The sequence below is a fragment of the Cyprinus carpio genome, chromosome B3, assembly GCF_018340385.1.
Source record: "Cyprinus carpio isolate SPL01 chromosome B3, ASM1834038v1, whole genome shotgun sequence".
NCBI lineage: Eukaryota > Metazoa > Chordata > Actinopteri > Cypriniformes > Cyprinidae > Cyprinus > Cyprinus carpio.
The window spans coordinates 13,936,061-13,949,142 of NC_056599.1; the positions used below are offsets into that span (position 1 = coordinate 13,936,061).

Genomic DNA, 13,082 nt, shown 5'->3' on the forward strand with positions numbered 1-13,082 from the left:
TGGTTTTTTATTAAGTTACCAAGTGAGTATTATTATTGCATAACCACTCTAGTATTTTGTTTTAATTATTAATTAAATTTTATTTGGTTTAAGCACAGTAGCCATTTAAGGGTCTGTTTATAATAGAAAGGATTTGAGAGACTGTCCTCATTTTTACGGACCACCTATTGTATGCATGCAGATTCAGAACATTTTTTTTATTTTAGCCGACAATTTTCACAGATATTCCTAAATGGTAAATACGTAAATAAATAAATTTAAATAAGTAAATTTTAAATATAGCGAGATTCGAATTTCTGTCAGTGGCATTATTTTGAATTGCCTACGAATTCTTTAGCCTACTAATATTTATAATAGCTCGATATTTCTAGGATTCGTTTTAGAGACTTTTATGTAATTTATGTAATGCGTCTCATTCATTCAGAGACTTTTATTTTATATTTTACCCCGTGTATGTAGGCTTTTATTTCTGTACGTTTTTTTATATTTTTGCACTAATTTATTTATCTTTAAATTAAGACATTTATTTAAGAGAAGAGGTTTTGTAAAACAACGTGACAGGAATATTTTAAATTAAGTTGTGTCCCTCCGGCGCGGTGCACTGTGGGTAGGTCAGGAAGAGCCAGTGGAGGACGCCATGTGCTTCTGCTAGAGGAGGTCCGACAGTCAGTCTCGCGCTGAGAGAGCTGTGTTTTGGGAACTGGCCTGTCGTTTTGTAGCGTTCACTGAACGGTTAGTCGTGCTTTCTGGGTCATGATGCACTGCAGCAGATACTGCGTCCGGATCGCGCTGCGGACCGCGGCGAACACACACCGGTAAGAACCTGATAAAACCCCTGCGTCTGCCAGCGCTCAAGGACACAGAATTCACCAACAATATTTCACATACTAGAGGTGTCAATGAAACACGCATACAGATGTTATTAAGATCTAAAGTGCACCAATCTGAAGTTTAATGTGCTCAGATAAGATTCTGACATGAGATGCATCTTTATCCTGCAGCAGATCTGAATCTTTCAACGTCAGAAGTCAGGGAATATGCATGTAATAGCATAGCTCATATACTGTTTTAATGTTTACCTGATACTTACTTTATAATGCAACTTAACGAGAATGACCGTGTATGGAAGGGCACGTGACTTCTGTGAATGAATAATAAATGTATAATTTCCTCTAGCTCTATATTTCTAATGGTGTTCAGGCTGAGACCACTGAAAACCTGGGATCTGTTTTCTCCTTTGCACCTGGAAACTGTTTTTAAATGGTTGAAATTAAAAAGCTCTGATATAATCTTCATTAGCATGTAATATTATCTATTGTTGAGTCACTAATTAAATGTGAGCACATCTGTGACATTGACCATGTGAACTCCTTTGTACTAAAGGTCAGTAGTGGATACGCTAACCTCCTCAAGTAAAGAAACCCTAACCCTAAAGTATCATGCTGACGGTATATTGTGCAACAAAAAAGTGCAAAATGGATCCATTTTCACTAGCGGTCTCGACTTTTAGACTCCACTGTATATTTATAATGCAATTTAATAGAAACAAACCGTTCAACGTTGGCTTTCTCAAGATTTTTGGTAAGATTTTTATTTATTTATTATTATTATTTATTTTATTTTTTTTTATTGCCACCGACAAATTAAGATATATTTGATGAAATCCAAGAGCTTTTTGACTCTGCATGATACGTTCAAGTCCCAGAAACGTAGTACGAACATTGGTAAAACAGTCCTTGTGACATCAGTGGTTCAACCGTGATTTAATGAGTTAAACAAGCAGCACATGACATGTCCCACCAGAGACAGTAATATACTGGATCACTGTTACACAGCAATAAAGGATGCATATCACTCTGTATCTTATACCGACCTGCCGGCAGAAACTGAAATCAGCTAAACCTGTTAAAAGATGGACTAATGAAGCAGAGTGGGATTTCCAAGCTTGTTTTGAAATTCCAAGAGGGTCTGGCTGCAGACTTGCACTTGCACTCTCAGACTTGCACTCTCAGACACTTGTGCTTCCGCTAGTGACATCACTTGCAGTATTTATTTTTTATTTTGTTGAATTTTTTATTACTTTTTGTTTGAATCTCCCAACATTTTATAACAGTAGCCAGGTGGCGAAGATAAGAAAATAGAAACTAAATTACAAAGTCACTTGCAATCGCTACTTGCACTCTCCGCTACCTGTGACATCACTTGCAATCAACACAAATCGTGCATGTTGCCAATGGAGACAAGACGCTGTGGTGGAGATTAAACGATTAAAACTAATTTAGTAATATAACGTACAGGGTCCTGCAAGAAAAACACAAGACCGGCAAATCCGCGGCCACAGAACAGCAGAATATGAACGCAATGCAAAAAGTCTTTCGTTAAGTGTTTTCCTTCTGTAGAAAAAACAAACACTTAACATGGCTTAATGTATTAAGATGCTATTAAAATATCAAATTAAATATACAGTTCATTAATATAATGAATATGTATATAATATTTTCCTCACATACCGCAAAATGTGGCATAATGGGCTAAGATGATAAAGGCCAAACTCAATATGCTTCTCTACATTATTAAAATACATAACTAATATGTACAGGCAAGCAGGTGAGCCCAGAATAAACGCAACACGCGAAGTTTCGCGTTAAGCATTTTTCCATATAGAATAAACAGTCTACAACTCGTTTATATCACTGTCTTTGTCCATTAAGCTACATTATGTGTTTTATATATAATGATTTTCTATTGGAGGAAAACGTTTAATGTACAATTTAACGCACTGCGTTCTGTACTCGTCTGCTTGCCTGTACGGAGTTGATCCTTTTAAAATCACTTAATGCATTTCATAATGCACATTCATATTTGCTGGTCTGTATATACGATGAGTCAACAACAAGACATATAGGCTAGGCCTACTGAATTGTCTTTATCATCTTAGTCTGTTATTAGGCCACATTAAGCGTTTTGCTGTATGGGAGGACAAAGTTTGCACATTGTGTTCATGTAGTACATTAAATAATAACTATATATCGAATTTGGTCTTTTAATTGAACTTAATGTATCTTAATACATTATGCCATATTAAGTGTTTGTTTTTTGTGTTTTGGTGTATGGGTTAACGAAAGACTTTTTGCATTGCGTTCATATTCTGCTGTTCTGTGGCCACGGATTTGCGGGTCTTGTGTTTTTCTTGCAGGACCCTGTACGTTATAGTACTAAATTAATTTTAATCGTTTAATCACCACCACAGCGTCTTGTCTCCATTGGCAACATGCACGATTTGTGTTGATTGCAAGTGACGTCACAGGTAGCGGAGAGTGCAAGTAGCGATTGCAAGTGACTTTGTAATTTAGTTTCTTTTTTCTTGTCTTCATCACCTGGCTACTGTTGTAAAATGTTGAGAGATTCAAACAAAAAGTTATCAATAAATAGAAAAAAATTAAAAAAACAAAGACTGCAAGTGACGTCGCTAGCGGAAGCACAAGTGTCTGAGAGTGCAAGTCTGAGAATGCAAGTGCAAGTCTGCAGCCAGACCCTTCTCGGAAATTCAGTCTGCCACAGGAGCTGCTGAAACAGTTCTACTCTGCTCTGTGCCCTATCGGTGCCCCTCTGCCCAGCCTCCAAGTTCTGGGCAGATTTATACACAGACTCCAAAATTTGTAAAGTTGAAAACTGCACATTTTGTAAATAACATATCTGCGCACACATAACATATGTCACCCTGGACCACAAAACCAGTCTTAAGTGTAAATTTTTCAAAATTGAGATTTATACATCATCTGAAAGCTGAATAAATAAGCTTTCCATTGGTGTATGGTTTGGCATGATAGGACAATATTTGGCCGAGATGCAACTATTTGAAAATCTGGAATCGACTTAAGACTGGTTTTGTGGTCCAGGGTCACATACAGTTGTACATTTATCTAAACAATTAAATTTTTTTTCCTATACGTCTATTTCTGTATATAGCACATTATTTAATTTCTGTTTGGTTTTATTTTTTGTTTGTTAGTTTTTTTGTTTTTTTGTTATATTAGTGTTATATTCTACCCCTACTGTGTTATTCCTATGTATGTCTGCACTATGTCTGTATTTTCTTCTGCACTAAAAGCTCCTGTCCTCAAGTCAGATTCCTTGTGTGTGTAAACATACTTGGTAATAAAGCTCTTCTGATTCTGAAATCGTTCTAATATCCTGATTTGCTGCTCATTTGCTAACAGAGAGTAAATGCACTATATGATATTTGTTGCTGCTTTATGTGCTCATTGTTATCTGAATGGATTTCACAGACAAAACCTACAGACGGCAGCACTGTGTGCCCTGCGAACACTCAAGACCAGCCCTGTCAGTCCGTCTGATGCCATTGCAACACCTCCTCTTGATGGGATGCCTAAGCAGTACTCTCCCAAAATCCAACAGCTGGTCAATGACATCGCCAACCTCACACTCATAGAAGTGTCTGACCTCAATGAATTACTGAAGGTGCAGCACAAAACACCAGCCAAATAACACTGTTTAATGCAAGACACAAAATACAGCAGAAATCCAGTTAAAAATAATCAAGACATGATGTTTGTCTCTAAATGAACACAAAGAAGAATGATGTTTAATCATTTTAATTCAAATACACCAGTGTCACAATTATGACATACACAATACAAATTGTTTACCTGCATATTTTAATTGGGTCTTCTGTAATTTTTTTTTTAATAATAACACAAGAAGTGCACTTGCATTGAATGTGCACTTCAAATCTTATTTTTGAAAAAAAAAAAAACTAGCAGTAAATCTAATATTAATGAAATAAGTAGACACTTAAGTGTATAATCTTTTGAGAACTTAATGGTCAAACATAGTTCTTCACTACATATGATGTTGCTGAATTTGAAATTGTGAATATTCACTACATCGCCCTGCTCTAATAGTGTGTGATCATCTTTACTGAAAACACTGATATAAATCTTTATTTGTCCCTGTCAGAAAACTCTGAACATTCAGGATGTTGGAATGATGCCCATGGGCTCAATGGCAGCAATAGCAGCTGCTCCTGCTGCTGAGGTAAAGCTTTACTGGTCATACAAGACTAGTATGTGGCACTATACATATGATGCACTTTGTTGTTATTTTTAGTTACTTTGAGTAGGGCTGTGAAAATGGCTAAAAAACAAAATTTGAATTTTGTATTTAAATATGATCATTATTCAAATTATATTCTTGTTTAAAAGGCATAATCTCAGTTGGGGGGAAAAAAGCTTTTGGCTTCACTCCTGAGGCCACAAGAGGGCGCATCGAGCAAAATAGTAATAATGCACATTTATTCAAAGCAATAAAATAATAAGACTACAGTAGGTAGAGTTTGGAAACGTTACTTCTTAGTGTTTTAGTGTCGCTGTCGCTGCGTCTGCAAAGTGCATTTGCAGCTTTTGACCGCTGAGTGGCGCTTTAATCACAAGTTTTCAAACAAGCGCATCAAAACACATTTTCGCAAATAGACGTCAATTTTGCCTCTCTGATGTGTTACATTTGACGGCTGCAGTCATGGAAAATGAAAGAAAAACACTATAGTTAAAAATATTTAATATTCACAGATGAAAGTTTGGTAATTATGAAGTTATGTGCATTTCTTAGAACGAATTCAAGCAGGATAAATGTCAAGCCTGTGCCTGAGCCTGTGCTTATATTTTCTCTAAGCTACACAGTATTACACCATATTTTAGATTTGACACATTTAATAGGTGTGCAGTATTATTTATATAATATGAATTGTGTGTTATATTATTCAAAATAAATTGTGGTTTACTTTGCATCAGAGCATTAAAAGTGGTAGCCTATTTTAGTGAGCTAGGCTACATGGATTTATATGCAAAATGTCAATATTCTCATATATTAGGCCTATATTTTAATTTATATTTTAAAATTCCTTTAATAAAACAACATGCATTTTTGTTATTCGTTAACTGTCCTTTATTTTGACGGACAACTTCTTGGGAAAATATATTTGTCTGTAAGAAATTGTTGCTTGTTTTATAAATTATTTTCTTTTAGTAAAACGTGAGGCACTGTATAATTTCGTTCCCATTATTTAGGCCTGACTAAAACAAGAAACGAATAAATTAAACCTGCACGATTTAGCTAAATCATTGAAATTCTAAAGAATGGACGGATTAATAAAACGTCCTCACGATTAAACTCAAGTTCTCTCATTATAATCACCAAACTGCAAATGATGTAAAAAAAAAAAAAAAAAAGAGCTTCATTAATAGACAACTTCAGTGATTTTAAAGGGAGCCGCCGTTACTTGCTTACATAGAATTTTAGTTAAAAAATAAAAAAATTGCAGCCGCATTTAAATGCAGGTGTGTAAAATGGTCTGCGTGCAAGATTTGCGCGGCGCGAGTGATGCTGAGTGCATGCGCAGCATTTATTCTTATTTGTTTTATCTTCACTACAAATCTTGTTTGGTTTTATTTTGGATAATTGCATGTAAAAAATAATTTACGTTGTAATGCATATGCAAAATGTGAATAACTATTCATATTTAAGTGTTTGTGCGAAAATTATTAATGCGCATGCAGGACAGGGAGGCGCCCTCTAGATCACTTGAATTTTTTCCTGATAATGAATTAACTTAAAATTGTGGTGTCTCCCATACATGAGAAATATATCTACAGAAAGCTTGAAATGTCTTTTAAACGAATCAATTCATAACGAAAGCATTGTGTAATCTGTGAAGGTTGTATGTCTCTTTAAAAGCGCGTTCATGTGGAGAGAGGCAGCACTGTGAATTTAATCTTGCAGCCGACAAGAAAACATTTGTTTATTAATAAATAATTAAAATGTCTCCTTTTTTTACAATTATTGGGCTACTTCTGCCTGTGCTTTGGGGCAAACTTAATGCATGTGCTTGAGCGCGAAATATATTAAGGCTTATTATGGATTATATATGTAAATGTAATATAATCCTGCGATTAGTTGAATAATGACAAATGAACGACTAGTAACTAGAAAAATCTTACATGGGAGGCAGACCTATTAAATAGCCTCTAGACATCTCTGTTAAAGTTTTTAAAGCATTTTATACGCGTTTGCATAAATTCTTATTTCAGAACGGTCTGTAATGGAGAGATGCCTTAACACTGATTTTTCCTCTGAAACACAAAAACGAAAATTGAAATAAAACTGATTTTTTTTTTTTTTTTGAGAATGGCCAACCCTTCTCTGCAGATATTGTTGCTTCTGGTTTGTGCATTGTAAATAGGCTAAAAAAAAATAAAAAAAAAAATAAATAAAATTAATTAATTAATAATAATAATAATGTCACCAAAAAGTTTTTTTGTCATGTCTGTAACGCATGTTCCCAAATCTAAAAAAGCCTATAAAACATCATAGACGGATCATACTGATGTCTGGACTGGTCTGGATGTCGTTTGTGAATTTATTTATTTCTTTTATTGAGTTAAGGCAACTTCCTCTGAAGTTATAATAACTAATAAACTATATTGCTATACATTAGTCAACATTTGAAGTGGATCAAAACCTTTCTTCAAAGTTGCCCTAAAACCAAAATGACGAGTCCTATCTAAACCTGTTCTGCAAGTTTGATACCCTCATAAGACACTGTCCATATGAAAGACCAAGAGATTCACACCTTTATCTCGACCCCCACAAGCTATACATAACTACCCCAACCCCCTCCAGCTGAACTGAATTCGGTCTGTTTTTTGGCTGTGAGGAACAGTGTGTTCTCATGTTACTGTGTTGAAACATGCCTGCACTCACAGCAGCCTTACTCTTTTTATTCATTATTTTCCCGCAGCCCATATTGTTGTTTTCACAAGACCATAATGATAACAAATTATCAATTGATAATTAATCATTATTTTACGAAAATCATTGTTATTTGTGAACGTAGCGTTTGCGCAAGGCTTTAAGACCAAGCGGAGTCCTCCATCAGCTGCTCCCGCTTCACAGCGCGCGTGACTCGCGCTAACTGCGCCCAGCTTCAAAGTCCGCAAATTTTGATTTAACTAAATCAGTTTGAGCGAATACAACTTACTGATCTTGAGCCCAACATTTAGCAAGACAGAAAAACATTCAGTCTACCTGAAGGAAGATGTATTTCATTGTAAGTTAATGCTGTTAATTAAATAGAGAGTAAAAAGAGAGAGAGAGAGAGAGAGAGAGAGAGAGAGAGAGAGAGAGAGAGAGAGAGAGAGAAATATAAAAAAAAAACCGTGTTGGCTATTCCTAAACTTGGAGCTCATTATTGAAGTACAAATCCAAACACCAGAAGCAAACTCTGTGTTCTTTCATTGAAAAGTATGCATTTTGTTTATTCACAGGCTATATGGTTGAAATAATATTTTAGTTCAAAACTTTAAGTGCCATTGTTTAAAAAAATGCTTTATTGGCTAACGCAGCGGTTCTCAACCCGCGGCCCGCGGGCCGCATGCGGCCCGTCACGAATTCAAATGCGGCCCACCATGCTGAACACAATTAAAAAAAATAATTTTCAGTTTTACAATTCATTTTAGTTTTTACATTAATTTAAAAATGTACTAAAAAAATATAAGCTATAGCCTAATGTTTATATGTAAAATTCTTTTGTTTTTCATATATTATTTTCAGACATGAGCAGAACTACGTTCCGCATTTTTATGAACACATACAAGCGCGCACTTTGGCAGAATTCAATTCAAATAGTCATCAACAGCCATTAGTTCGGTAAAATTGAGCATCAGAATTGACAAATTTGTTTTTAAGGGAGTAAAAAGAAGTGTGGAAATGCCAGCAAATGAACACATACAAACAAGAATAGTCACAGTATCAGCAGTGAAGGAGAGTGCTGGATTTTCGGTTTGCGCCGTTACTCACTTGAAGAAGTTCAGGCAAATAGAAACACCCATACTACGCAGCAATCATCCTTAATTGCAGAAATGTGGCAAAACATCTCTGGAGAGAACCTCATATTATTAAATTCGAAAGTGCTTTCCATATTTGGATCAACATAGGCTACATTTGTGAACGCACATTTTCTGCAATGTCGCGCGTCAAGTCATGCTTCCGTCATTTGTGCGCGTCTTACAGACTGCAACTTACAATCGCAACTTCATTGTGCTGTTACTCCTTTCGAGCCGAATTTCACAAAATTGGTCAGCTCCCGACAGCATCAGGTGTTTTATTTATGGGAAGTAGAATTATTAATTTATTTCAATGAATGTAATCGATTAAATATCATAATATTTAGGCTATAATATTATAAATCAGGTTGGTTTGTATTGATAACGTAATATGTAAATGATATGCGTGCGGCCGCGAGACTTGCACTTGCACCATAGTGTGGCCCGTTGGAAAAAAAGGTTGAGAACCACTGGGCTAACGTTTCATATCCCTTCAGTTGTTATGCTTTAAAATCCCATAACATTTGTAATTTCACAGTATTTTTCACCTCCTAAATCACTAACCTTTAAAGTCACAATTCTATAATGGTCAAATTTACTCAGGCCGATGGCACTTTTAATTACATTATGTTTTTTTTTTTTTTTTGTTTTTTTTGTTTTTTAGAATAATTGTAGCTTACATAAATAGGTGAAGCAAAACAAATATGAATAATATTTGGATCGTCCCTTATTCTTTTTCCCTTATTTTCTACAAGAATAAACATGATAACGTATTATTAATTCATAGAAATAATTTAAGCAATTAAAACCTGATAACATATTATTAATTCATAGAAATAATTTAAGCATTTAAAACCTTTTTTTAAAAACTTGAACTTCAATACTATTAAACTGACTTTAAAATCTCAAGGAGTTTATAAGTTAAAAAGGGTAAAATGTCACAGTGCATGTTAAATAGCCTAAATGAACTTGTGTTAACAATATAATTAGAACTAACAATATAATTTGATTTTTTTTTTTTTAAATGAACAATTCCTGTATAAAATGGGACAGCAACCTTTATATCAAACATTTTTAAATCGTCCGCTGAGCAACGCGCGAGGCAGGTTGAGCGTGAATGTGCTGCACAAAGTCATTTTCAGATGCAATGAAAATTAAAAAATAAATAAAAAACCCTGGATAGCCTTGATTAGGCCCGGACTCTGTTCCTAAGTATATAATAATTATAATTACCCCACAGTAACAAATTTTAACCGATTAATCACCTATTTTCGTTTGCTGCATGTTATTTTATTTATTTATTTATTTATTTTTTAAAACAGGCTAAAAAATAAATTAAGTTTGTGAGAGGAAAAAAATATATAAGTATATATATAAGAATATATAAGTTATGTATAAGTTGCATTTTATTACATTCAGAAATAATAACGGCTGGCCTAATAATGTTATAATGTGCCAACAGGATATTTTTAGTTCTCTTCACTTAACAACAAATCCTTTAAATTTAACAAATTTATCAGAACAGAACAATAATTACAAATATATAATTCTAATGGATAAATAAAATTGCAGTATATAATAATATAGGCTTAGCTATAAACAAACAAAAAAAATAAATAAATGAATAATAATATAAAGCGAACCATAAGGTAAGGTTGGGCTCTCATTCGGGAGAAATCCAAACGTTTCCATATTCGTTATGTTGCCTATTTCAAGCTTAACTATTATTCATTAGGAAAAATAGGCTTTGTAGTTCACGCGTGTTTCAGTATCGACTGGGAAAAAAATAAAAATCATAATTAACAAAAATATGCCAAAGTGGACCGCTGCTCGCGCCAAATGGCACGGTGAACGGATACTGTTTCCAATGAATGTGCGCGAGGCACCAGAAACAGCTGAAAACAGAAAATACAAAATTTTTGGTCACACAGTAAAGGCATAATTAAAAATGCAAAGTGTTAGCAGTTTGAAAAATCAAGAATAATAACAGAATGAATCATAATTATTGCTAAATGCTGGACCGTTCTCATTTCTATCTGCAAATGGAACCTGAAGGATTTTTTTTTTTTTAAACCAAGAATGAACCGAAATGAAAACATTTAGCTTTTTATCCGTATATATAGGCCTTATATTTAATGACTGTTTAATAACAATAGCAAGCATAAGATCCTTTGTGTAAAGGTCTTCTTTTAATTTTTGATGAGTAGACTGTAGCCTAAGACTATCCTACATTTTGAAATTAACTCACTGTACATTTTTTAATGGTTTTTTAAAGATGGTACAATGTTATATCATAATGTTATTGTTGTTTTACCTCCTCCTTTTATCTCATTTTACAATTACATTCAGTTCGCAATCCGTCCCTTTGCGCCAGCTGGTGGTAGTTTCGCGAAGGATTTTAACACTTGACTGACTTGAAGTTAACGCCGCGGCCCTGCGGCGGCGGTACGCGCGGCGGTATTACTCATTTTGGTTGTCTACCATCTGTATCTTTGAGAAAAGTGCATAATGTTTAAAATAATGTTTAGAAACCATATATAATTAAGTTGCTTAAACAATTAGAAACAAAACAGCATCATGTGTGTATAGTTAATACAAAGGAATGAAAACCAATGTCAAAGAGTACTTTTTTCATTAAAAAGCATGAGATGCAGTGGGATGGGGAAAAACTGCCATAAAGTCTCGAGACATGTTTTTACTTGAAAGGTTGAAGTTAACATTGCTTTCTAAACATGCGGCTCTCTTGTGCGTGATGCGAGTGCAGCAGTGATAGATGTCCCTATAGAAAATGCGATAAATGTGCATTCTATGTGAAAAGCTTGGTTTCAATTTTGACAACTTCATCTCCGCATTGATGTTCTCTTTTTCCGCAATATTTTGAATGATTGAAATGAAAGCTGCCTGACGCCCACCTAAAATTCTAATGCAACGTTTTGGCATTCGAATGTGGATTTTTATTTTAAATTTGACGAATATTCAAAAGTTGAAATTTTTTTGACAGCCCTAACTATGAGTTTATCAGTAACCAGAAACTAACATTTGGTGTCAAACCAGTGCTCCCCTAGTGACGTACAGCTCAATTTTCACACATTTTGGTGTAGTTTTAAAAGTTCTTACCTGTTTTTAAATGATGCATGTATTATGTAATTGTAACAATTACTGCAGTTGTTAGTAAACTAAACTGGTTTTTACTGACCATTTGTTGAGAAAGGGAAAAAAAATTAATTTTAAGAGCTTGACATATTTTGTATATTTTTGTGCAAATGTAATGGCTGTGTTTGTGAAGCTTTTGCTGTAATGTTTAACTGAATTTGCAGGCAGGAGAGGAAGAGGCGGCACCTGCAAAGAAAGAGAAAACCCATTTTACAGTCAAACTAACAGAATTCAAAGCGGCTGACAAAGTCAAACTGATTAAAGAAGTGAAGAATTGCATGGAGGGTCTGAATCTTGTACAGGTAAGATGTTTTTAAGTATTATGAAGTTATGAGGACTTTTTTAAAGGCCACAGTGGCATGAAGGCTAATCTAAATATATTTCAGTCTCTTATCAGCACATATCAGTTAGTTGCTCTCTGTGTAGTTTGTTTCCAATGTGTCAAAAGGCTGCAGAGAGCAATGCAGCTCACTAGATTTTGTTACCCATGAATGCTGCTGATTTTCATTTCTAAAGGACTCGGTTTCTGATGTTTTTTTCTCATTTACAGGCCAAGAAGCTTGTAGAGTCTCTACCTCAGGAGATCCGGGTGAATGTGTTTAAAGACGAAGCAGAAAAACTGAAAGCAGCACTAGAAACAGCAGGAGGCACTGTGGTGCTGGAGTGAATATCTGCGCTGTGATCACTTGTTACCTGTCAGTCATCGTTTTGTTATTTTTTTTACAAAAATTAGGAATTTGAAGAAATCAAATAATGCCTTTAAAATGAGCACTTGGTCCACAGGAGGTGGTCTGGGTGTTGAACTTACAGACTGAACTCTAACAGGCTCTGAGCCTGCAAACACACCACCCATCACTGACTCCTCCATCTGTCCTTTAGCTACACACGTGCTGTCCTGGGCAGGAAGGACGGAACTGGTCTGTCTCTTTAATACTGAGGCTGTCCTGACAGAGGGATGTGATGCTATGGCTTGTGGTTAAATAAACGTTATTCCATACTGTGTATTGTAATGCATCATCATGACTTATT

General features: G+C 34.8%; 1 protein-coding gene across 1 annotated transcript; it reads left to right on the plus strand.

The window, feature by feature from the left end:
* Positions 1-579: 579 nt before the first annotated feature.
* Positions 580-13,055, plus strand: LOC109078174 (39S ribosomal protein L12, mitochondrial-like). Its single transcript, XM_042719809.1, has 5 exons — positions 580-815; positions 4,290-4,482; positions 4,981-5,058; positions 12,218-12,355; positions 12,604-13,055. The coding sequence occupies exons 1-5, from the start codon at positions 754-756 to the stop codon at positions 12,718-12,720; spliced, it is 588 nt and encodes a 195-aa protein (XP_042575743.1). The 5' UTR covers positions 580-753; the 3' UTR covers positions 12,721-13,055.
* Positions 13,056-13,082: the final 27 nt, after the last annotated feature.